The 27,446-nt window shown below is 35.4% G+C and overlaps 1 protein-coding gene across 3 annotated transcripts in view; it reads left to right on the top strand.

Annotated features, from left to right (window-relative positions):
- The window catches only part of WDR7 (WD repeat domain 7), a 347,769-nt gene that overhangs the window by 137,264 nt on the left and 183,059 nt on the right, over positions 1 to 27,446 (top strand). For all 3 annotated transcript variants that reach the window (XM_026496379.4, XM_057313055.1, XM_057313056.1), the window contains one exon: positions 19,695 to 19,808. In XM_026496379.4, the coding sequence (XP_026352164.1) occupies positions 19,695 to 19,808 (114 nt within the window). The remainder of the gene's footprint in view (positions 1 to 19,694; positions 19,809 to 27,446) is intronic.

Genomic DNA, 27,446 nt, shown 5'->3' with positions numbered 1-27,446 from the left:
AACATGAGAGAGTACAGATACCTTTTCAAGACCCTGATCTTGTTCTTTTGAATATATATCCAGAAACGGAATTCCTGAATCATGTAGTAATTCAGTTTTTAATTTTTTTGAGAAACTACCATGCTGTTTTTCACAGCAGCTGCATCATTTTACACTCCCGCCGCATTACCAAGGGTTCCGATTTGTGCATTATCTTCACCAACCCTTTTGTTTTATTGATAGCAGCCATCTTGATAGATGTGAAGTACTATCTCTTTGTGGTTTTGACTTGCATTTTCCTGATAATTAGTGATGTTGACCATCATTTCATATGCTTGTTGACCATTTGTATGTCTTCTTTGGAGAAATGTCTATTTAAGTCCTTTGTCCATTTTTTATTGGATTATTTGTGTTTGCTGTTGTTGAGTTGTGGCAGTTCTTTACATATCCTGGGTATTAACCCCTTATTAGATATATGATTTATAATTGCCATCTCCTATTCTATATAGGTTGCCTTTTTACTCCATTGATTGTGTTCTTTGATACATTGAAGTTTTTAATTTTGATATAGTCCAATTTATTTTTACTTGCCAGTGTTTTTGGTATCTTATCTAAGAAACTATTGTCAAATCCAACATCATGAAGCTTTCCTTCTATCTTTTCTTCTAAAAGCTTCATAGTTTTGGGTCTTATATTAGGTCATTCAACCATTTTGAATTAATTTTTGTATGTGGTGTAAGATAAGGGTCAACTTAATTCTTTGAACCATGAGAGACTATGGACTTTGGGAAACAAACTGAGGGCTTCAGAGGGGAGGGGGCTGGGGAATTGGGATAGGCTGGTGATGGGTATTAAGGAGGGCACATATTGCAGGGAGCAGTGGGTGTTATACGCAAATAATGAATCATGGAACACTACATCAAAAACTAAGGATGTACTGTATGGTGACTAACATAACATAATAAAAAATTATTATAAAAAAAAAAGGTCAACTTCATTCTTTTGCATAGAGATATTCAGATTTCCCAGCAGCTCTTATTGAAGAGACTGCTCTTTCTTTGCTCCACTTTTTTTTTTTTAATGTAAGCAAATACATATATTTATATATCCCCTTTCCTCAATGGTAACGTACTAATGCGTATCTTCACTTAGCTTTTCTCCCTTAACAACATATCGTGGAGATCATGTACTAGAGACATCCCCTCGGCCTCTTTATTGGTTGTGTGGTATTCCATTTTGTGGGTAGACCATGTTTTTTTCAATAGGTTTCCTATTGATGAATATTTAGGTTGTCTCCAATTTTTGATATTATGGATAGGGCTGCAATGAATAATAGACTTGTGCATCTGTCTTTTCATTTGTTGATAGTATATCTTGGATACATTCCCAGAGGTGGGATTGCTGAGTCTAAGGATAAGTGTATGTCTAGTTTTGACAGATATTGCTAAGTTCTTTGCCATAGGAGTTGTACCATTTTGCATTCTTAGCAACTGTATATATGAGGGCCTGTTTCTTCACATCATTTCCTATAGAGTATATGTCATACTTTTGGAATTTTGTGACTCGGATAAATGAGAAATGAAATTGTCTTATTTTGTATTTTTCTTGTTAGGATTGCGTTTTGCATCTTTTCGTATAAGTGTCTTTTGTAATTCTTTCAAATTAACTGTTCACATCTCTGGCTCACTATTATATGAGATGGTTTGATTAAACCTTTATCTGTCTGTAAGGTTTAAATATATTTTGGTTATTTTTCTTTTTACTTTGCTTATGTGTTTCTTATTTTTCTCATACTCCTTATTTACTGACCCCTTGTCTTATAGTTTCAGGGTTTTATGTCATAATTTTGGGAGTGTTTCTTGCGGTAGTAATTCTCCATGTTTTCTTTCATTTCCAGTATTGTTCCCCATAATGTCAGTTGGAATTTGTCCTGCTTAATGATGTGAAGGACGAATATTGCTTTCTCTATATAGCTATCTGCTGATCTCCAAAGCACTTACTGTACACTAAGTTTTTATATGTAGTTTTGTTTATTTTTCTATTTTGTTCCGTTGGCCTTTGGCTAATGCACATTTTCATATTAGTCATCAAGGCCCTAGCCCTTCTTTTTGAGGGTTCTCTTGGCTATTGCTTGTTTTTCCAAATGAACTTTATAACCAACTTGTTTAGTTCCAGGAGGAGAAAAACCTGATGGCATTTTTATTGGGATTCTATTTAATTTATAAGCCAACTTAGGGAGAATTTATAATGTTGGATTCCACCCAGGAACATAGTAATGTCTTTTCATTTGTTCAGGTCTACTTTTTTGTTGTTTAGGAGATTTTAAATTTCCCTCATATAATTTTGGACATCTGTTGTTGCTTAAGTAGTTAATTTTATTGTTCTTCTATTACACGCTTTAACTGGTTTTTGTTCGTATAGATGAATGCCAGTGACTTTTGTTAGTTATATAGCCTGATGCTATTATAAAATTTTCTTATTGATTATATAAGATTTTCCATTGATTCTTTGGATTTTTCAGATATATATAATCATATTATTTGGAAACAGAGATAACCTTACCTTTTCTTTTTCAATTACTATGCTTCTGACTGCTTTCTTCTATACAATTGTATTAGCTAATACCCCCAACACAGTTTTAAATAGAAACTATGAATATAACAAAAATTTTATTATGTAATACTTATGAATGTATTTTGAAGGTAAAATTTTTCAGTTTGAAGTGAAAACTGTACCATGTGGCTAACTCATTGAATATGTTTATGACCAGAATCATACAGATTATAGGACATACTATATAACAATGTAATTTAAATATGGATAAAATGTATCATCCATAGTCCTCCCAGTTGATGGGATTCTTAAGACACCTATACACATAGTGCCATTAAAAAGTGGTCTCTACTCAGGGACTTTACTGGGAGAGAATATCTCTCTAATTCCATCTCCACTTGGAAACTTTATTACTTCACCAGCTAACCCATCCCCCTCCACTCAGGTGGTCTCCTGACTTTGGGGGAGTAAATATAGTTATTTTTATTTAAAAATGAAGTACCTGGAACCACAGATCTGTATCTACTGATTATATATGTTTGTTCAAAACTACTGGTTTTAAATTCATCTTTTTTAGAAAACTCAACAAAGACTCAGCTGGTATAGAGGGATTTCTACATTGATAATATGGTAGGATTTTATTCAAAGTATGCTAATCTTTCTAAAATTTTCATCTCTACTAAAATACTTTATAGTGTTTTACCACTAAAAATTTGGTATGATTTATCTACTATGTCCTCAGTCACCAAGTTTGCAGGAGGATAGCTTTGTCTCAGTAATTACGTTGAATAATACAAAAGAAGAAAAAAATTGAATACCCACTAAATCCATGCAATGTGGTAGGTGCTTTTTACATTCTCATTAATTTTTTTGATTAAAGTGTGCTAATGAGTGATTTAGGGGCCCTGGGTGGCTCAGTCAGTTAAGTGTCTAACTCTTAATTTTGACTCAGGTCATGGTCTCTGATCATGAGATCGGACCCCACATTGGGCTCTGTGCTGGGCATGGAACCTGCTTAAGATTCTCTCTCCCTTTCCCTCTCCCCACCCCTGTGCACGTGTATGCATGTGTGTGTTTTCTCTCATATAAATAAATAAAGTGTGCTAATGAGCGATCTAGAAGGAAATGCATGGAATGGAAAGAAATTAAAAGTGAAGATCATCTCCAAATTTTCCTTTATAGTACTTTAAGTAGTTTGAAAAGTTTTGTGTTATTTTGTTTTTAATTATAAAAAGAGGAAAGAAATCAAAGTGCAGCTGTACCCCCAAAGATTGAAGAGTCTTCCCTTTGCTTGAATCTTAATAGGAGAATCTTACATGGAGAAGAAAAAATTGCTCTCTGTTGGTTTTATTGGGGAAAAGTGAAAAATTGAGAGATTCATTTTCTTTTTCTTTTTTCTTTTTTTAAAGATTTTATTTATTTATTTGTCAGAGAGAGAGAGAGAGAGCACAAACGGGGATCAACAGGCAGAGGGAGAAGCAGGTTCCTCACTGAGCAAGGAACCCAATGTGGGGCTGGATCCCAGAACCCTGGGATCATGACTGAGCTGAAGGCAGCTGCTTAACCAACTGAGTTACTCAGGCTTCCCTAGAGATTCATTTTCTGATTGGTGATTCATTAGTCCCACACAGTTTTATAAAACATAATTGCCACAAAGCAGATATAAACAGGATATATAGGAAATAGGAAGAAGGAATTAATTCTAATTAAAGACTAAATTCATTAAAATATTCTGATTTCAAATTTCTTTACCAGGTTGGTGATCATTCTCAGAGTAATGTATTTCTTCATTAGAGTAATAGACTTCCCCATTTCCAAAGAAACAACCCCATCTTGTGGATTCATCAGGATAAAGTTTTATTAATTTGTCTAAGAAATATGCCAGCTAAAACATAGAACAGCATTAGGTCATTGACCAAATTGCAGTGTGCACATACTCAGAGCATGGCATTGTTCCAAATGCTGGATATTTTTTTTAAAAAAGATCCCATTTAATTCAGTAGTCTCCATCTCCACTTGGATGTTTATAGGCACTTCAGACCTACCATCTTTACCAATAAATTCTTTTTTCTGTTTTTCTTCTACCGCTTTCTGGCACTGCCATCACTTTTTATTATACATATGTCCCTGGGAAATAAACATGCACTAATTTTGGAAATGTTTCTATAATCTGTTACATGATGATTGATGGATCAAAGGTGACAAAATTTGATCCATAAGGGAAGAACATTTGCAAAGAATATGTATGCCAGCCTGATAACATGTGGCTATATACATATTTACGCTGAAAGAATTAAACATAATTTTTAAGATGTGCTGTGAAGCCCTCCAAGGGAAGTTAAATGGTGGGGGTGCAGTGTGGTTGCAAAATCAGACATCCTGCATTCTCACGACACCAAGTGGATTGGAATCATTCCTTTAACCTGTCTGGAGCATGGTTCTTTTTTGTTGGCATTCTCTGTAAGAGTAATTGGTCTGTTTTTGTGATTCTTCTCAAACATCTTGAGTGATAGTTTATTTTCAGTGATTCTGGGCTATTATTCCTGGGGCTTCTCCACTGCTGGCCACCTCCCATCACCAGACTAAGAGGAAAAATTCGAGTTCTAATCCAGGAGTGACTGCCTAATTTAAAAACAGTTAAAATTTTGCTTTTATTTGTGGGATTAGGTTAAAAAATGAAAGGTTTTATTCTCTGCACATTGTAGTTTCTCCACTATCTTAGTACTCATCTGACTCATTTTTCATTCTTTTTATGACTTTGTTTGCAAGTTAATTCTTTAAAAGCTCTGCCAGAGGCAATGATTGGTGCTCCCTTAGTTAATTCAGCTTTCCATCCTCTCTAAATCATTGGTTAGATATGAATAGTCTTTAAAATGAATTGTGAGATTTCATCAGTGTAATGTAGTGGAATAATGATGTGCTTCTATAGCTGCATTATGCTCATTACAGTGTATGAATGCTTATATCTTCAGCAATTTGATGCCATTTTGTCATGTTTCCAGGCTGAAGTAAGTACTATATTTCATGGACCTGCTTACTTAGTTTTCTTTGAGGCTTACCATTTTACTTCTTTCTTTATATTCCATGTATAAATATATATTTATATGTTGAGACATAATTTGTGTTTCATTATGATAATAAAGCCACACAATCTTCATAAAATGTAGTATGTACTGTACTGAGATCTTCTTGGGACCAAGGTCCACGGCCTTCTTTTTGGTCCCCACATGACTCAGCACCAAGCCCTCAGCTAAGCAGACCCTTCACTGAGGAATAGACTTTTTATAATACCAATTCGTTGCTCAATCATTCCAGCATTGGCCATAGGGAGCTCCCTGAAGTTGGCTTCAGTGGCATTTTGATAGGATCCTATCTTTTCTTTTTTAAAGTGTTTCCTTATTTTCTGACTTAGAACATGCTCCTCATTCAGCTTGTATTTTCCCTGCCCCAGTCCTGGGCTCAGCTCTTTCCCTGAGGGCACCCTGGTTCCCTATAGTAGAAGTATTAGAAACTAAGATCTGGGTGCTGGGTGTGCTTGTGTTACATTCGCTGCTTGTAGGTCCTCCCACAGGACACAACTGAGAGATCTATATGTGCATACTACTAATGCGTGTATTCCCACATGCCTGTAATGATTTCCGTATCTGTCTATTCAATCTGATGTGAGTTCACACTGATATCTCCCATTGTAATCAAGCAACATGGGATTCAGTCCAGTCTTCCCCTTTTGCTTATGGGTAATTTTTTTCTTTGAACGTGAGAAACCTCTCATTATTTACAATAGACTTACTTGTTTTTCCAACCCTGGTAGATACAAAAAGTAATTTAAAATTGCTAACCTGTACCTCTGTGAAAAACCAGTTTACCAACTGGAACACAGTATTGTGTACAGTTCTTTTTGTCTTTAGTTAACTTCGCTGTAAGCAGTGTTTTGGCCTGGTTTCCAGGCTACCCAGGTCAACTCCTTTTTCCTTTACAGCCTTCAGTGACTTTATGTCATACATTTATAATATAGTTATATTCATCCTGCAGTTCATTCTGGATTCTCTGGCATTCTGGTTAATCCATTATTTTTTTTTTTTCATTTGCATGCAGTGAAAGTAACTCTTTGGATATATAGGTCTTTGGGTTTTGACAAATAAATGAAGTCAGGTATCTACCATCACAGTACCATACAGAACATTCCTAACACCTTGGAAATTACCTTTTGTAACCTCTTTGTAATCAATCCCATCCCCACCAACCACCCCTTGACAACCACTGATCTGTTTTCCATCCATATAGTTTTGCCTTTTCCAAAATTCTGCATAAATGGAATCATACAGCATGTAGCCTTTTGGGTTGGTTTTCATTCACTTAGCAAAATATATTTAAGATTCATCCATATTGTTGCATGGATCAGTAGGCCATTCCTTTTTATTGCTAAATAGTGTTCCATTATATGGGTGCACCAAAGTTTATCCATCACCTATTTCTGGGTATCTGGATTGTTTCCAGATTTTGGTGATTATGAATAAGCTACAACGGCTGTTCACATGGAGGATTTTGCATTATCGTGAGATTTTAATTCACTTCGACAAATATCTAGGATTGGAGTTGCTAGATCATATGGTAAATGTGAGTGTAATTATAAAAAAAAAAAAAAACCAACAAAGTGCCATACTGTTTTTCCAAGGTTGTTGAAACATCTTACATTCTCACTAGCAGCGAGCAGTAGTTACTCCTGTTGCTCTGTATCCTTCCCAGCATTTGATGGGTTAGGTTTTTTTTGTTTTGTTTCTGTAGGCATTTTTTTTGTGTGTAGTGGTATTTCACTGTGATTTTAATTTGTGTTTCCTTAGTAACTAATGATACTGAGCAGGTTTTCACATGATTATTTTCCATCTTTTTTTTAATTTTATTTTTAAAGATTCATTTATCTTAGCGAGCAGGAGGGGCAGAAGGAGAGAGATTCTCAAAGCAGACTCCCCGCTGACTGCGGAGCCTGACACTGCCCAATCTGTCCCTGAGATCATGACGTGAGCTGAAATTAAGAGTCGGATACTTAACCGACTGAGCCACCCAGACGCCCCTATTTTCCATCTTTATATCCTCTTTGGTGAAATATCTGATTATGCCTTTTGCTTAGCTTGTTTTTTATTAGGTCGCTTGTTTTATTGTTGAGTCTTAAGAGTTCTTTATATATACTGGGTACAAGTCCTTTGACAGCTGTATAATTTTCAAATATTTTCTTCCAGTCTGTGACTTGTCATTTACAGAACAAAAGTTTTTGATAAAGTCCAATTTATCAGTTTCTTTCATGACTCGTGTTTTGATATTGTATCTGAAAACTTATTGACAAACCCACAGTCATGCAGATTTTCTCCTAGAAGCTTTACATTTGTCGTATGACTTAGTAATTTCATTCATTTCTCTCTGTAAGTAGCATTCTTATTCTTGCTTGCTTCTTCCTTTTTAACCTATAACATATCTTTTAGGTCATTAACTTACTATCTGTACTTAATTAACACATCTTAAGAGTTTGTCTATAGGGGCGCCTGGGTGGCACAGCGGTTAAGCGTCTGCCTTCGGCTCAGGGCGTGATCCTGGCGTTCTGGGATCGAGCCCCACATCAGGCTCCTCCGCTGTGAGCCTGCTTCTTCCTCTCCTACTCTCCCTGCTTGTGTTCCCTCTCTCGCTGGCTGTCTCTATCTCTGTCAAATAAATAAATAAAATCTTAAAAAAAAAAAAAAGTTTGTCTATAATCTTACACACTACTTATTTATTTATTATCTTGACTTAACATGTCTTTTGGGTTTTATCCATCTGAATGTTTTTCTTGTTATCTAAGAAGAATTTAATATTCTCAAATAATGAAGTCAGAGCACATCACAGTGTTTATCTATTAATTGAGTAACTATTGATATATCACAAATGCCTTATAGTGTGATCTTATAGCATATTGCTGCCAATTAAGTGTGTCACCCACTAGGATATTAAACCAAGATTCCTATGTCTTTATTTTCAAATCCATTAATCATGTGTGTTGAGTCATTACAAGGTCCAAAGCTTTCCCACTCCTGTGTGTATGTAGATACTTGAAAGTAGCGTAATTTGGCAGTAACAAGCAATCATAAGATAAATTGGTTCTTTGAAATGTATTAAATATTTATTCTATTTTTGCCTTCAAATGGCTTATATGTAAACAGATGTCATAAGATGTCTGGAAATATAGCTCTAAAAGCCGGGAAGTGATGCTTAATCAAGTTAAAAAAGGATATAAATAAATGGGTTCATCAAATAGAAAAAAAAGTTGAATATTGAATACTGGAGGTAGTAATGTACGTCTAGAGAAAAAGTAAATAAAAATAAGCTAAACTTAATAATAACAGTAATAATAATATTGATTATGGTGCTATTTATTGAGCACTTACTATATCCTAGATGCTGTGCTAACCTATGCACCTTATATCTGTCATTGAATTTAAGAGATAACACATCATTGTGTTTTATCCTGGCTTGTAAACAAGGATACAAAGTGTCTTGGCTAGGTTGCCAGAAGTTATTGCTTTTCATCGGTTGCCTCTCTGAGACTGTCTGCTAGTATAGATCAAACTCTCTGCCTTCATAATTGTCTTCAGACAGTTGCTTCTGGCTCTGTACAAACTGAATTCCTAGACTACTCTGATGATAAGAAACAAGTTGTAGGGTTATCCTTACTTATCCTAAAACCTCAAATATTGAAGTTTCATTTACTGTCATTACATAGCTACCAACTCTGGCAATCTTGTGATTATGTTTACATCTGTTGACCTGTTCTTTCCACATACCATGATGAAGCCTTAAAGAATGAAAACATACTCCTTTCCTGCTTCATCTTTTCTCTTAGCACCCTGTTTCTCACTGCCTTTAGGGCTTTGACCTTAAATGTCCCTTTAGCCGCATTTTTGCCTCTCCTCCCACTTCTTACACTTCTGCTGCCCATTTCTGTGGCTATATTAGGGTCCTTTAACATATTCTCCTGTCTACCTGAAATTTTCTTCACTTAGTGTCATTCGATGATAAATTCCCATACACGCTTCAGGACCCAGCTCAAGTACTTCCTTCCCATGAGGTTGTTTTTGACATGTATTCTCTCCCTCCCCGCTCCCAGAGTTAATGGATTTTTCTTTAGATGGATACTATTTTCACTATGCACTTATAAATCTTTATTTTCCGCATGACTATAAGTTTCTCTACTATAAAGTCCTCCATCCCCACCCTTCATTTTTATTCCCTTCGCCCAGCATAACTGTCATTGAGAAAGAGTTGATGAGTGAATCTTCTTGCCCTTCTCTATGTTCAGAGCCCCTTCTCTATGTTCAGAGCCCGTTCTCCTTCCATATGTTTTATGTGAAAACAACCTTGGTTTTCTCCCCATTTATACTGTATTTTAAAAAAAAATCTACATCAGGGGTTTTCAGGGTCTTTTTTTTTTTTTAGTGTGTTCTTTCTTCAAAGGAAAACTTTTATAAAATGTGTATGTGTGTGTGCATGCACGCACATACCCACATATAAAAAGGTAAAGATGGGAAGCTTGGCGGTCGTCTTCGGGAACCTCTAGGGAACTCATGGAGCTCCAAGTATAGTATGGTTTTAAAATTGTTGGCCTTGGGGCGCCTGGGTGGCTCAGTTGTTAAGCGTCTGCCTTTGGTTCAGGACGTGATCCCGGAGTCCTGGGATCGAGCCCCACATCAGGCTCCTCCGCTGGGAGCCTGCTTCTTCCTCTCCCACTCCCCCTGCTTGTATTCCCTCTCTCACTGACTGTCTCTCTCTCTGTCAAATAAATAAATAAAATCTTAAAAAAAAATTGTTGGCCTTATTGCTACCTCTGTTTTTGAGTTCTTCCAAATCATTCTTCATATTGCTTTAAGAGAGATCTTTCTAAAACACAAAATTATCTCTCATGCTTAAATTTCTTTAATGAGTCGCATGGCCTCACCTCACATGTTAGCTTTTTGGGAAGTAAGGCTATGTCTCTTTCACCTTTGTGTCTATAGTGCCTGCTATGGGTTTGGTACCCAGTAGCCTGGGTTCTTCATCAATATTTAAGAGAGTGGAAGGAACTTTACCTATCTTCATCATTCTAACAGCTTTGCTTTACTCATATTGGCAGTGCCAGCTTCTCTCCTTCAGATCTTTCCCAGTTTTCAGGGCCAGGCAAATCTTCCTTATTTTAAAGCTCTCCTTAGCTTCTGCAGCATTCATCAGTTTCTCATTCTTTGATTTCTAAAGCAGCATGTTGTTACTAGAACAGTATACTTACTGTCCTGTATTTAGTGCACCGTGTTATTGGTGGTGTAACCTCTGCCTGCGTAATCCTAGCAAAACGGTGAAGATTCATAGACAGTTCCAAAGGGAGTTTCTTCTCCACAAGAATATACTTTGCCCAGTTCTGAGGTATATAATTCTGCTTACAATTTAGGTTTCTAAATCATTCAAGGTTGTAATTTTAAGTTTATACTTCAGTACAGTTGTGTGTCAAGACAGATTTGCCTTTGTTTCTCAACACATTGTAGGTTGAACAATAAATCTTTGTTTTATTGTGTCTTCTGAAACCAAAATTGGTGTTGAGTCAGCTCATAGCCTGCAAATCAAACAGAAATCTTTGAAAAAGTACATGCAATGAATTAAAAGTATTAGGTGTGATTTTTACCATGGATCATTTTCAGGTTCTTGTTGGGAAAGAGGAACAATAAAGCTTTATCCTCTTATGTTATTATTCTGTTGATACAGTTATGTGTTTCCTATTCCTTATGTATATTTCGGCGTTTCTTTTGTTGCTTTCAGAATTGTTTATAATTACATTTTATGTGAGAACAATTTTCTTAAAAAAAAATCAAAATGTGAATAGGAAGAATGTATTTCGTTTCCTTAGAAATAACTATCAAAACTCATGTTACCAAATGATTATTATATTCTTATTCAGGCTTGAAGACATTTTGCTTATTGTGCCTATATTTTTTCATCTAATTACTTTGTGGCCTTTAATAAACTAACTTGTTTTTGATAAATTGAAATGATGTCTGTTTAGAATAAGGGGTAAATACTCTCAACATTTCTTGCAGGAAGACTTTTCTCTGAGACATCTGTGCTGTTATATTTTATATTTTTGATGTTATTACAGAAGGAAAAGTGGATACTGTGTCTTTAATGGAAAGCAAAAGGTTATCTTTCTCTGGCCTTTGTGTGTATGTGCTGATGTGGATGTAGGCAGCCAGACAGGCAATGTGTGCAGAGAGACTAGGGAACCGGCTGTGGATCGATAGAAGTGGTGTGAAGTGAATTAATGCGAGGCAGGCCGTCTGTCTGTCATAAGGATTGTGGGGAATGTGGGGCAGTGTGGTCAGTCACTGCAAAGATCTGCTTCCAATAAATTCAAGCCGCCTGCCTGAAAAGAAACTCTAGGCTCACACATACTCCCTTCCTTATTGTTAAATTTTACCTTATTCAAAGTAAGTGTTCCTATCAAATTATCGCCTCTGGTATACTTTAATTGGACCACCGGAAAGCCACAGTTGTGAGAAACTGATGAAATGAAAATACCTGCTATTCTTTCAGATCCGTTTCTCACCCTCAGTGCAAATCTATATCACTACGGGAATGAAAAATCGCATTTTTGTTAATATTTATAAATATCGTGGTATATATTTTCCTGAATCCTAACAGTATTGTTTATCACTTTCATCCATCTAAATCTTCAATAAAATAATAAAATTATAATGAACTCAAATGGTTTTATATCCCAGTATGGATTAAAGCGCTGTATTTTAAATGTTACTCTATTAAAATTTAGTATTTAATCTTTGATTATTAAGTTAATCACATGGCACAGAGATCTTCTGAGTTCATATTATTTACCCTTACTCAGATAGCATTAGTCAGTAGGAAGAAAATATTTATGAAGGTAATTTATAAGCTTTTGAAAGAGAAATTTAGAATAATGTGCCTGATTTTGCTGATGTGGAGAGGCAAGTGCTGTTTTATTCCATTGATTTTGAAAACTGTATTTCATATTTACATTTTAAAAAATGTTTTTTCTAAAGTGATTAAAAATATTGCAGACAAAGAGGAGAGTGTGTGTGTATATGTATAATCTCATAGTGAAAATGATCTCAGTGTTTAGAATCCAGATGACACGGAGAGCTGGTAGTAGTCTTCTCTGTCCTGTTTCTTACTTTGGCTGCCAGCCACAGCCCACCCTGCCCCTTCCGCTGCGTGTCCAAACTTACTCAGACCTGTTTTCTGTTCCATCCCATTTTTGCTCTTGTTTTCCTCCTGATTCACAGTGTAGAACCCATTTATAGGTACCTATTGTTTGGCATAATGTACGTTCATGTTTTTTATTTTGTGAAATCTGGATTTGGGGATTAACTTTTTTTAAGTGTCTTGCATCTTTCTATTATTTTTTTTTTAATTTTTTTTAAAAAGATTATTTATTTATTTATTTGACAGAGAAAGAGACAGCCAGCGAGAGAGGGAACACAAGCAGGGGGAGTGGGAGAGGAAGAAGCAGGCTCCCAGTGGAGGAGCCTGATGCAGGGCTCGATCCCAGGACTCTGGGATCACGCCCTGTACCGAAGGCAGACGCTTAATGACTGAGCCACCCAGGCGCCCTGTTTCTATTATTTTTTGTATCTCCTTTGTTATTGTATTTCTTTATTTTATCTCATTTTCATCTCTTTATTATACATCTTTCCCTAAAGCTTACTACTTAGTCCTATTTTCTTAGTATATTTAAAAACATAATTTGTATCGTGGGACTGAAAATATTCAGTTCTATTCAACATGTATTTATGAGGTGTTCATTATTGCCAGATATTTTGGGGATACTCAGGAAGTAGCTTAGTCTTAAGTATTGTGGTGTGGTTTGACAAATAAGCTCAAGTGTATAAGAAAATAGCAAAATACCACCATATAATTAGTTGACAATTTTTGTAATCTTTATTATTAACATGTAAGAAACTGAGAGTTCCATATAAGTATTTTCTAAGTGGACTTTCCTTCATATTTCTCAGGAGTATTTCATCATCTTATTTACGGTGGACAGTAGTAAACTGACTTTTATGCTTGAAAAAGTTTAGTTTTCTAGGCCAAGAAGAAAGTAAGACAAATTTCTCTATAGTCTTTGTGTTTCATGGAAAGCAGCATTATATTCTGGCATAATCCTCAGTTCTCTTTAGTGACAGTGATGTAGTACCTTCTGTTGTATCGTTTGTTTTTTAAGTAAGTTTATTGAGGTATAATGTATATATAGAAAAGTTCACCCTTTTCCAGGAATTTTATTGTTCTTTGGGTTTTAAGCAAATATGGATAGTCCTGTCTCCACTTCCACAATCAACATATAGATTATTTTCCAGGCACCCGGCTGGCTCAGTCGGTGGAGTGTGAGATACTTCATCTCGCAGTTGGGAGTTCGAGCCCCACATTGGGTGGAGAGATTACTTAAAAAATAAAGTCTTAAAACCCCCAAACATATAGATTATTTTCATTACTCTAAAATATTCGCTAATACCACTTTGTAGTTAGTCTCTTACCCGCACCCCTAGCCTCCAGGAGCCATCAGTTTGATTTTGATCCTACAGTTGCCTTTTACAGAATGTCTGCTCTAATGTCAGCCTGCTAACGTAAGATGGTAATATAACACGTAATTAAATACTGAGGAGATTAGAAATAGCTAAGATATGACTAGGAATTTTTTTAAATGTTATTCCTTCTTTTGCAGATAATGATTACCATGCTTAGAGGGATTAAATAATAATTCTGCTCATCTTTTGCCATAACTGTATGATCCAGAAGTTCAAAAGGAAAAGCTTCTATCATTTCCTCATAATGAACTGTTAAAATTAGTTTTTAATAATCTGCAACATTTGGATTTGAGAGTTGATGGTAGCAATGTCGTCTTCCCATTCTCAGTATCTCTTCCCTTGCGATCTCCCAACAAAAGTTAGGAATCTTAGGTATCTCTTTACCAACCCAATGCCCAGTTTGAAGTTAGGATAGTTGGGGTGCCTGGGTGGCTCAGTCAGTTTAGCATCTGCCTTCGGCTCAGGTCATGATCCCTGGGTCCCGGGATCGAGCCCCATTCTTTTTTTTTTTTTTTTTTTTTTTTTGTGAATCTGCATATGGTTTTTTTAAAAAACATTTTTTTAAATTTAAATTCAATTAATTAATATATAATGTATTACTGGTTTTAGAGGTACAGGTGTGATTCATCAGTCTTATATAATACCCAGTGCTCATTACATCACATGCCCTCCTTAATGTCCATCACTCCATCTCTCCACCCCCGTCCCCTCCAGAAACCCTCAGTTTGTTGCCTGTGATTAAGAGTCTCTTATGGTTTGTCTCCCTCTCTGGTTTTGTCTTGTTTTATTTTTTCCTCTCTTCCCCTATGATCCTTTGTTTTGTTTCTTAAATTCCACATGTCAGTGAGATCATATAATTGTCTTTCTCTGATTGATTTATTTCGCTTAGCATTATACCCTTTAGTTTCATCCACATCATTACAAGTGGAAAGTTTTCATTTTTTAATGGCTGAGTAATATTCCATTGTATATAAAAGAAATTCTGTACCCATAGTATGATTCCCCGTTTCTCCCCACTCCCAAGCCCTAAGTACACAAATGTACTTTATAGATTTGTCTGTTTGGGACATTTCATGTAAATGGAATCATACAACATGTGATGTGTTGTGACTGGTTTCTTTTACTTAATACTTCATTTCCTTGTATTGCTGATTAATATTCTACTATACGAATATATCATGGTTTATTTATCATTTGATAAATTGTGATATATTTATACATTTATTCATCAGTTGATGGACAACTCAGATTGTTTACACTCTTGGGTTTTTATGAATAGTGCTGCTGTGAACATTCATGTACACGTCTGAGTGGACGTAAGTTTTCATTCCTTGGGAGTACAATTGCTGGGTTATACGATAACTCTGTTTAATCTTTTGGGAAACTCTCAGACTATTTACTGTAGAATTTTCAGAGTTCCTTACATAGGGCACCTGGCTGGATCAGTCCATAGAGCATGTGACTCTTGATCTTGGATTTGTGAGTTTGAGCCCCACATGGGGTGTAGAGATTACTTAAAAATAAAAATCTTTAAAAATTAAAAAATAAAAAAGAGCTCTGTATATAGTTTAGCTACTAGTCCCTTGTTGGATATGTGATTTGTGAATTCTTGGTACTGGTCTGTAGCTTGTTTTTTCATTCTCTTAACGGGGTCTTATATGGAGCAAAGTTTTTAATTTCGATGAAGTCCACTGTCATTTTTTCCCTTTTATGGATTGTGCTTTTGGTGTCATGTCTAGGCATAGCTCTCAAAGACTTTCTCTTTTTTTCTAAAAGTTTATTATTTTATATTCTACATTTAAGTCCACAATCCATTTTGAATTAATTTTTATATAAGGTGTGAGCCTTAGGTCGAGGTTCATATTTTTGCCTATGGATGTCCCGTTCTCTTAGCCCACCTGTTGAAGAGATTATCTTTCCTCCATTGAATTACTTTTGCACCTCTGTCAAAAATCAGTTGTGTGTATTTGTATGCATCTTTTTCTTGGTTCTCTATTTTGTTCCATTAACCTGAAACCACATAGTTTTAATAAACTTAACTACATTATATCTAGAAATGGAGTATGTGGGGTTTTTTTTCTACCTTTTCCTTTTCTTCCCCCCAGAGTTCTAGCTATTCTAGTTCTTTCCATATAATCTAGTTTTTCTAGCTAATCTAGTTGTCTTTCCATATAATTTTAGAATAATTTTGTCTGTATCTACAAAAAAAATTGTGTAAGGATTTTCATACATATTGCATTAAATCTGTGTATCAATTTATGGAGAATTGACATCTTTACTCTTTGTTGAATCTTCCAGTACATAAACATGATATGTCTTTCCGTTTCATTTCTTTAGATCTTCTTTGATTTTTTTTCATCAGTATTTTGTAGGTTTCAGCATAGAATTCCTATTGTATATTTTTGTTTCAGATTTATTTATTTACTTGAGAGAGAGAGCTAACGAGCATGCAGGGAAGTGGGATAGAGGGAGAGGGAGAGAGAGAATCTCAAGCTGACTCCCCACTGAGCATAGAGCCCGATGCAGGGCTTGATCTCATGACCCAAGATCATAACCTGAGCTGAAATCAAGAGTCAGATACTTAAGTGACAGCCACCTAGGCACCCCTGTATATGTTTCTTTTAGATTTACATTGAAGTGTTTCAGCTTTTTGAATCATTGTTAGTAGTATTTTTTTAAATGTAGTTTGCCAGCATATAAAAATATAATTGATAAAACTTTTTTCTTATATTCTGCAGCCTTGCTGAACTCACCTATTCAGTTTTTTTCTCCTATTCCTTTAGATTATCTCTGTAGACAATCATTTTTCCTTAAATAAGGACAGTTTACCTCATCTATTCCAAACTGTATCCATTTTCTTTTCCTGCTTTATTACACTGGCTAGAAGTTCCAGTGCTCTGTTAAATAAGAGAGGTGAGTGTGGGCAGCTTTGTTTCATTTCTGATCATCTGAGGAAAGCATTTGATCTTTTACCATTAAGGAGAATGTTATAGATTTTAAGCAGGTGCTCTTTATTAAGTGAGAAGTTCCCCTCCATTTCTATTTTTCTTAAAGTTTTATTTTTTAAATCATGGGTTGATGTTGAATTTTGTCAAATGATGATGCTCTTTTTCTTCTTTAGCCTGTTAATATTTCAGTTAGGCTTATTTATCTGTGAGCATTGAACAGACTTTCATCCCTGGAATAAATCTCAGTTGATCATGGTGTATAATTCCTCATCTATGTTGTTGAATTCTATTTTCTTACCTTCTGGTTAGGACTTTTGAGACTAAGTGATATCGATCTGTAGTTTTCTTTTTTCTGTTTTTCTTTTCTTTACATTTTCTTTTCTCTTCTGTCAAGAGATAAAGGATCTTATAACTTTGTTTTGGAAAGCATTAATCAAAGAACCAGTTTCAGCATAGCTGCTTCTTGGTCTTTGAACCTTGGTTACTTTGAAAAATGCATGTTTTCTCTTTAAGCTCTGTCCCGAAGTATTGACTAACCACAGTTGACTAGTCACCAGGCACAGCACAAGAACTTTGTGGGGGGTGCTTGACAGAGTCGATACTCAATGTTGTGTGAGTCCGTGAGTTTTCATGGTTATGCTGTGATGTTCTGTCATACCTTCTACCCTGCCCTGAGCAGCTCATTCCCTGGAAGAACTTCATGGTGAAAAGGATATTGGGGTTTGAAATCAGAAGACCTATGTGTCAGCAGTGGTTCTCAGATTTAGTATCTGTGTTATGTTGAACACTTACTTAACCTCTCTAATTAAATGAGATGAATTTAAATGGATTTATAAACTTGTTACTACATAAATACTAGCTTTATTTTTATTGAATCCTTTAATTTTATAGGGAAGAAAAAAATACTAGTAAAAGATTGATGATATCCGAACAGTTCCTTAATATCTTTTCCCCATTTCTCTGATCATTTTCAAAATTATCAAGTATTAAGAAACAAGACTGAGAGATTTCAGAGATTTATATTTTGATTTAATATGACATAATCTTTGATTTTGTGTTTAAGCAATAAATCTTTAGAAATGTGGCATTTACTTAATTTCCTCCCCCTTGCGATTATTTTACTGAAAGCCATGTTTAATTAAAAAATTAACTTCGTAGTATTTTTCTAGTAATCTCCCTCCCTTTTTTAAAGTTTTATCTTGAAAACCCAACAACAACATGATATTGCAGAGGGATGGTGTCATTTGGTGTTCATCAGCGACCATTGAATTTAGCACTGCTCATTTTTTTGTTGGAGCAATTCTGAGTGGTACTAACATGGTGTGTCCTCCTCGGCAAATTGAAGTCATTAGGCCTTGGAACTGTCTACTGGTAGATCTAGTTCTGGGTCATTCAGGTGGTGGACTTTGGTAAACCTGAAGCTGCAAGATTGAATTTCACATAGAAATGTTTAAGTTAATACACCTTCAGGGAAAAAAAAAAGTTCCTGAATATTTATAGCTTTTGATTGTTAAAATATTTCGATGGCTACTGTGAATGCAGTTATTGAAGTACTTATTTAAAAGATTGATTAGAAGCTTCAATTCCTAAAGTAACTTTCAAGTGGTGAAATTTCTGTGTTTTGTGATTTAGTAAAACTATTGATAACCATATGGAAAATATTGAGATACCCTACTATCCATTACCAAATTAGAAATAATGTAGTAGGGGTACCTGGGTGGCTCAGTTCATTAAGCAACTGCCTTCGGCTCAGGTCATGATCCCAGGGTCCTGGGATCAAGTCCCGCAGCATCAGGCTCCCTGCTCAGTGGGGAGCCTGCTTCTCCCTCTGCCACTCCCCCTGCTTGTGCTCTCCTGCTCTCCCTCTGTCAAATACATAAATAAAATCTTAAAAAAAAAATGTAGTAGACAATAAAATGTATCTTCAAGGGTGGGAAAATAGTGTATAAGGAACAGATGTGTGTATCAGTTGGCAAGTTCCCAGGTGACTTATAGAATGGAAGCCTCTGCCGCCCCCCCCCCCCAATCTAGTGCAGCCATCTGCTTCAGTTAGGTTCTTTCAGTGTGATAATTATCAGATCTCATATCTAATTCCTCCATAGACAGAGATACTATCCACCTTGGGGCAGTGTATTTCAGATCTCCTACAGAGACCCAGAGCACTTGTCATCATCCCTCCTTCCAGCCCCCAAATTATAACCGAACTAATATTAAAAAGAAGTAAACTTTTAAAACAGTCCTGCACTTTTTAGGGTTTGTTTTTTTTTTTTAATTCTGTGCAGCATAATTATGTCTAGATCACCCAAAGTAACTGAAGCAAAAATGTTGAAAGTAATCAAGTAAAAATGTAACTTATCGAAGCATCGTTCTTCTGTTTTTCCCAGATCTTAGGAAAGTTTGTAATCATGTACATATATACATATAAAGAAATAGAGCACACATGAACATTTGTTCATTAATTTTTGTCTCAGCCTAATTGTGGTGAACATATTATATTTTTTTTCATGTATTGCATTTGAATCCAGTAAGTAAATTAAAAAGTTTTAGAGTTTTGGTCCATCTTTCTTTTAGTTTTTAAAACTAAACTTTGTGATTCCATTTGTTCTAGCTGGAGTCTCAGCAGAAGCCATGCAGACGATCAGCACTGCTCCTGATGCCTTGGGGCCAGAAGCCAAGGTCCAGGAGGAAGAGCACGACCTTGCAGATGATGACATCACAACCGGTAAGCAGGGACATCGTTAACATAATCTGGATGAACTTTGTCCAAAATTGGAAAATGCTTTTACATCATTTCTAAGGGGATTAAATATGTTGATGGGAAAGATGGAAACATGTATTGATGGAGTGTTTAGTTTTATGGGACTCTTCAGTGTCCTTTTTGATCTTGAAGTAGTAAGAAGCAGAACTGTTTATTTAGTCTAGGTTTGCTCATTGTTGCTGTAACAATGAACCTGCTAGCTGTGCATTTGATTTCCTGGAGACCTTCTGATTCAGAGTCTAGGATCATTACGAAAGCCTTGAAATGTGTAGAGGAATACACCTATTATGTTATGAAAGGTTTTGCAATTATAGGGTAAACTGCAAAATACTGAAGTCCTAATAGCAATATATGCAATATAGGCTGTGTAAGGAAACTTACAGATATTCTCTGTACCTATAGCATACGAGTGGGTGCGGCTTTTGAAGTTATTTACGTTGTGTAGATATTGACCATTCTAACCTGTATTATTTATTACGTAAAGCATAAAGTAAAATTTAGGAAAGCCATATACCACATATGTTCCATATTCTGTATGTTTTGTGTTCATGTATGTTCAGCCTATCTTTTTGTAGACTTAAATCAGTTTTCAGTTACTGGATCTCCAAATGCATTCAGCTCAATTTCTCTTAATGTACAGAGGATTAAAAACAACCCACTATAAATATTTTTGTTGGTATTAGGAATGACAAGCTTTTTTGAATGGATGGTTATTATATAAAATCTGACCATATAAACCTATAATTATTGTGAAGCAACAAATAGTGACTTAATAGTAATCAATAATTTGAAAAGAAGCATGCCACATCAGCACAATTTTCATCAAAAACTAAAGGAATAAAAAAAAACTAAAGGGAGGTTTTTTTCTTCTAAAGCTCTGCGTGGCAGGTTCTTTACTGTTTTTCACTGGAAGGAAGTTGAGGGAGCCTAATGATCTCCCTTGAAAATTTACAAAGCATGTAATCAAAAACCTAGAGCCTTGTGCTACTGCTGCAAATAAGTTGTTGACTAAAGTGGGGAGCATCTGGTTTCCAGTAAAAACGGTGGTGCCTAGTACTTGCTACTTTTTAATCCTTTTAAGGTGTCAGTTCATTGATTTAAAAAAACTCAACTTAAATATAAAGATAAGTGATTCCAGAAATTTCCAACTTTTCTGGAAGTCGCTTAGCACTTCACAATTATGAAATTGTTTCAGTAGCTACTAAAGGAAATTCTTTCACTTGCGGATCTTTTTTAACTAGTTCTTTATTCCATTTTCATTGCTTTTTTATATGCTATAGATATGTTTTTTCCCTGTTAATTTTAAAGGCCCTTTAGCCTATAAAAAGTAGTGGTTTAATTCAGAGAGGAAAAGAAGTTGCCTTTTAACAGTAGAATAACTCAATTTGCATTCCGGGATAAAAGCTAAATTTCTGAGCACTCAAGTAAGCATTATTAAATCAGTACATTGAAATTTTGAATTATGCACTACCAAAGTCATGAGACTGCAAATAGCACATGACTGTGCTTTTATTTTATTGTTAAAAAAGTCAAGAAGCTTAAAAATGAAAATCTAGTTTGGAGAGTCAATTAATTCTACGTAAACTATATTTTAATCTGTACAAAGTTAAACATATGTGATGAATGGCTTTGATCAGTTGATTTATTCATTTCATGGCATGGGTACTAGAGGCAAGAATGTTCAAAGAATTTAAATAACTAAAAAAGGCTTCCTTAACGTGTTGTCAAAGCAACTAGCATGCTGCAGTCTGTAGATCGTTTAGGTTACCTTTGAATTGTGTGACTTGATTAAGATGTGGTATAGATTTTTGTGAGGGTTTAGAAGAAAACCATATTTCTTTTTATTGACTAGAATTCTATATAAATTACATTATGAAAAATATGGTAGCTGCATTGAGAGAAACCTGTTTCAGGCACAATAATCTTATTTTGGGATAACCACCATTGTAGAGCACAAGTACTACAGAAGGGAAATCTGGCCAGTTTAGCCATTCACTTTGAAAAATCTGGGGTTTTGTTGGTTACTTAAAAGGAATTGCTCCATTAATATCTTCTCATAAAGTAAACATGGCAGACATATTTACCTGTATTTTGAATGAATTCTTATTTGGAAGTTAGGCTAATATGTACAGTTATATTAATTTTGTATTTATAGCAATCTGGGACTTAATTCTTTAATTACCTTTATTAAACAACTGACCAAGATACCAATTAAATATGAAGTATTATTTAGTGCTTTAGACGGAATAATTATTTTTGAAATTTTTCTTTTTGGTGAGAAAGCATGAGGTATGAATGTTGTCTTATGACACTGATCTGAGCCTAGCAGGCTTTGTTAGTGTTTGCCTTATAAGAGGAGAGAAGCATGGATAAAGCTATATAAGTGTTAGCTATGATCAATTGGAACTAATTAAATTTATTTGAAATGAAGAGTCTTAACTGGAAGAGAACAGCTGGAAAAACTGGGAAGAAAAAATTGAGTCTTGATTGAGACAATTTAAACCTTCACCCTGTCATTTAAAAAATATGTGGCAGCTTCTTTCTATATCTTTCGTTTTAAAGCTAATATCTATTGATTGGCTTTACAAAGTAATGCCAGTGTGCCTTGGTCAACACACATACTCCGTTTTATTCAGCATTCTGTCTTAAGGTTTATCAGATTTTTTCCTTTAACCAAATGTTTTCAATTACACATCAAAGCTATATGAGCCATTTTCACAGATTAATATTGTTTTTATGTAGAAAAAATATTAAAACCTACTTCATGTAATTTTTTTATATTACAGTACAGTATGCATAGGAAATATACTTTTTCATTGGAATTGTTTCAGGTTTTGTAATACTCTGTGTATTAAAATCTGTTTTAACAACAATAATGGTATTTTCTTTACAGTAAAAAGAATGGCATTGATTGTTTCTAGAGTATAATTTCAGTGTCACATGAATATTACTGTATACATGTGTTTGCTTTCGTATAGTATACTTTTGTTTTTAGTATTATAACTTCAATGTTTATTTAGATATATGGTCATTATTTATAAAGAATATGTTCTTGTTTTCCTTACAATATTAAATCGATCATAATTATATTTATAGAGTAAATCTCACTAAAATCTGACTTATATAGGAAAAATTTTACATAAGTTATAATATTTTTTTAAGGTAGACCTTTTAGGTCACTTAGTTATCTTTATATAGTTTTTATCATGGTAAAGGATGGCATTCTGAGTGACGATGAAGCTATATGTTCCCTAAATGTTGCATTTTAAAACAGCCTACCCCTAATTGCAGTTAAAAAGAATTTTGGAAAGATTCCATTCACAAACCTGCATGGATCTCTTTAAGAAAGTCACTAAATTCTTATGAGGGTCATACTGCAATATCCCGCCCTTTGTTCAATGCAGCATGGACACACTGACCATATAACAGTGATAAAGGGTCAAAAGTCACTGACATTGTCAAAAAGAGACTGCTTGGTAGTAGATCAGCAGGACAGTTGACAGATTCAGCTGCCTGCAACAAAAGCTGCAATGATATGTGGATTCACATGGGTGTGTTGACTCTATTTGTTATATTTCTTGTAAATTTTAAATGTAATCTGTAAAAAAAAAAAACAAAACGAGAAATGCTGTGGAAAAAAGAAAAAATAGAGAAGGGTAAGAGAAATTGAAAGTAGCATTCATTGACAGTTTACTATGTACCAAGCTCTTTACACTTGACTCTAACAACATTTCTTTGAAGTGGATACTGATATTTTTCCAGATATATAGGTGAGTAAACAAACCCAGAGAGGTCACTTTTACAGGGTTATATACTTAAGAAGTGGTAGATCTGGGACTTAAAATGACCTGCCTGACTCCAAAGCTTATGTGTGGTCTTAAATACAACCCCACACTGCCTAATGTTCTTAAACTCACTGAACTTCAACATCTTTTTCTTTTCAAATGTCAGGTGATGTCACAGTCCACCTTTTTTGCTTTTGATATCAGACATAAGCCTGGTAATTGCTGGATATCTTTTTATTTAAAATATAAACTTATTCTAAATTTAGACCGAGATTATCTCCTTTAGAAAAAATCATCTTATATTCTTTAATTGTTCTTTTTAAATTTGTTCTTTAGATTCTTTAGGACTACTGTGATGTGAGACTGTAAACATAGGTAGTGTTTATTACTAAACACTTATTGCATACATGTAAGATGAAATATTTATTGTTCTAACTTTTTGAAGTCGTCAGTATAAAACCAACATGTTAACATGTATTCATACACTAAAGTCAGCATCTCTAGTATATTAAGATAGAGCTGAAAAGGACATCTAGTCTGAGACTAAATATTGGTTTGTGCGTTTTACTATTTACTAAGGGCCCTATTCATAAAATGTCTTTACATTTGTTTTGACTGAAAAATAGGAAATTCATCCTGTTAAAATACAGGTAAATTCCAAAGAATTTGGGGGCATAATGTATTCAGAAATCAGAAGTACTTTCCAACATAGAGCTAGAGGCCTTATAATTATTAAACTAGAATAAACTTCTTCACTGCTGCCCTTTCCTTTGTTTCTCATTCTTTAACTTACAGTTTACGGCCTAAAAAACATTACTACATCTATGTGAATTTTTTTTTTAAGATTTTATTTATTTATTTGACAGAGAGAGAGAGGCAGCGAGAGAGGGAACACAAGCAGGGGGAGTGGGAGAGGGAGAAGCAGGCTTCCCGCTGAGCAGGGAGCCCGATACAGGGCTTGATCCCAAAATGCTGGGATCATGACCTGAGCCGAAGGCGGATGCTTAACGACTGAGCCACCCAGGCACCCCTATGTGAATTTTTTTTAACAATTTTATTTATTTATTTGAGAGAGAGAGGGAGAGACAAAGAGACAGTGAGAGGGAGAAGCAGACTCCCCTCTGAGCAGAGAGGCCGATGTGGGACTCGATCCCAGGGCCCTGAGATCATGACCTGAACCAAAGCCAGACACTTAACTGACTGAGCCACCCAGGCACCCACATCTATGTGAATTTTAAGTCATTTATTCTAAATTATTATCCCTGCCCTTGCTTTTGACTTCAGAATGTTAGTGCTACAAAATCAGTTTACTGTATTAAGGTCTTAGGATGATTATAAATTACTAACTCTATGGTTTATTTACCATGCAGTTTTCATGAAAACAGATATCAAGAAAAACGAAAGTGTGGATTTCTGAATGAAATATGCCACTCCAAATAATTTACATTTCTAAACTTTTAATCAGGAGGAAGAAGATGTGAATTAAAACTTTAGTTTGGTGTTTAACATTCGGCTTTACTTGCATGTTGATAGGGTATTAAGTAGAATCCCTAAATGCAGTGCTTGAGAGTTTCTGATAGGAATATTAAAATATCGCCAAAATTATAGCTTTTAGTCCTGCATTTTCTTTTCTCATACTTGCCCTCTTGTAAGTATGGCTTTCCCTTTTCTTTGTTTTTAACTACCACTTACATTAATAACTATCAAATCTGTATCTCCAATCTAGGCTTTTCTTCTGAGTATCAGTTTAATATGTCTTTCGTCCTGAATGTCCTGTAGATACCTACTAAATATTAATTTATAATTGTCCGAAGACCTTATTATACTAAACTCGTATTTTGTAGTAGCTAAATACCTTCTGTGCTTAGAAGGGGTAGATACTATACTTGGTATGGTCCCAAATGAGCCCTACTTTTTACTAAACTAAAACTCATCTCCTTTTATATTTATATCTCATTTTATGTTTATATCTCATTTTATATTTATACCTCATTTAAAGATATCACTAAGGGTACCATTAACCACCCACCATCCCAAACTAGAAATCAAGGGATAATCCTGGCTTTCCCGCTTTCCGATAATATCCACATGTAGTTAGTGCCAGTTCTTGTAAAATGCACCTCTTAAATATCTCCTGATGATTTTCCTTTTCTCCATTTCCACAAAGAATGCATAGGTCTGGACTTCCATTTTTTCTATATCGGATTATTATTATTATTGTATTCTCCTGCAACCATCTCCTTATCTTCATTCCCTTGCCCTCCTTTTTAGTTCATGCCTTTGATTGCTCAGAGTGCCAGAAGCCAGCTCATCAAGCTTCACCCTCATTAAGGGTTGTTTAGTGGCTTCCCGTTGTTTATAGCACAAAATCCAAGCACCTTAGTGGAGGTGTCTCGGGCCCTACAAAGATCGACTCCTATCTTGAGCTTCCCTGGCTGCTATGGCAACACTGAACTTTGTTTCCCCAGAGTACCCTGCTGCTTCATGACTTAGACTTTGCATGCACCTCTTCATCTGACTGGTGTGCTGCCCTCAATGTCTCACACACGTGGTAAAGCTCTGAGGGTCCCCTCTAAACCCAGCCTGAGTTTCACCATCTTCCCGAATCCCTTCTGGAAGATGTCCCAGTTTGTTGTATACACTTCTGCTCTTGCACTTTGCAGCATCTTTAAGTGACCATTTCACTTGCCCTCTGTGAGCTATGTGTGGGCATGTGACTTGTACTTTGTATTTCTAGCAATAGAATAGTACCCTGGCATATAGCATCTTCTTAATAAATGTTTATTGAATGAATGATGAATTCATAAGATAACTCCTATTTCAAAAAGAATTCCTTACATACCAGCAATTTACTTATGTATATTTACTATGTCTTTCCTATTATATATTATGTATGTATTTCCTTAACCTCCCTCTTCCTTTTTTAGTGGGTGTTTAATGAGTCAGAAAGCATTTGTAACACATTAGTGAGGGAGTATAGGCTCCTTTTTGATAAACTGTCTACTGATACTGTGAAAATGAGACTTGGAACCGATCTAAGAACATAATTATCTCCATTCAATCAGTAGCTGTTGATTGCCATTTAAAAGTTGATCTTTTTTTCTTGGAAAACATGTCTTCAAAATTAAGAAAAGGATATGATCCATTGGATTTAAATGAGAAAAGATACAAAAAATGCCTGGGAAAATGTGTTTTGTAACTTACATCTTAATGAGGGAGTGGGAGGTGGGATGTACTATTGTGGGAAGCACAGGCTGAGAAGCGGACTCTGAAAACTCTGGAGAGCCCGCTTCATGGTCTGCACTGACCCAGGTTGGAGATGTGCTTATGGGTGGTGGCGCTGGGTTCTTACAGGTTTTGGTTGCTCTCTCTGTCTCTTTAGTCATGCTTTTCTTCCCTTTATGCTTATCTTTCCCTTTGCCCTGGGAGCTGTGCTGCCTCATGTCTAGCCTTGGCTCTGTCAATGAAAACCAAAATCTCTTGTGGATTTCCTGGAGCGAGGGATGTCAGTGTAACCGTTGTCCAGGAGTTCCCTCTGGGACTTGATGGCCCACTGCAGGAGAAACAAGGTGGCTTGTGTACAAAGTGGTGAGATGCTCGTAGGAAGGAGAGAAATGCAGAATTTTCCAGGGGGCCTGACATTTGGACATATGCCACAGAAGAAGTAGAGTGTGGAATCGTGTTGTACGGGATGGCGTATGTGGTGTTTTGTGGCATTCCTCTGGGAGTCTGCAGTTAGTGATTTAGCACGAAGAAAACTGGCTTTTTCTCATCCATTGGAATTTTAATGTGTTCAAGCTTATGTTTGAAGGCTTGG

This window comes from Ursus arctos, unplaced genomic scaffold, assembly GCF_023065955.2.
Source record: "Ursus arctos isolate Adak ecotype North America unplaced genomic scaffold, UrsArc2.0 scaffold_17, whole genome shotgun sequence".
Classification (NCBI taxonomy): domain Eukaryota; kingdom Metazoa; phylum Chordata; class Mammalia; order Carnivora; family Ursidae; genus Ursus; species Ursus arctos.
The sequence above is the reverse complement of the archived record's forward strand: the minus strand, read 5'-3'. Positions and strand labels throughout refer to the sequence as shown.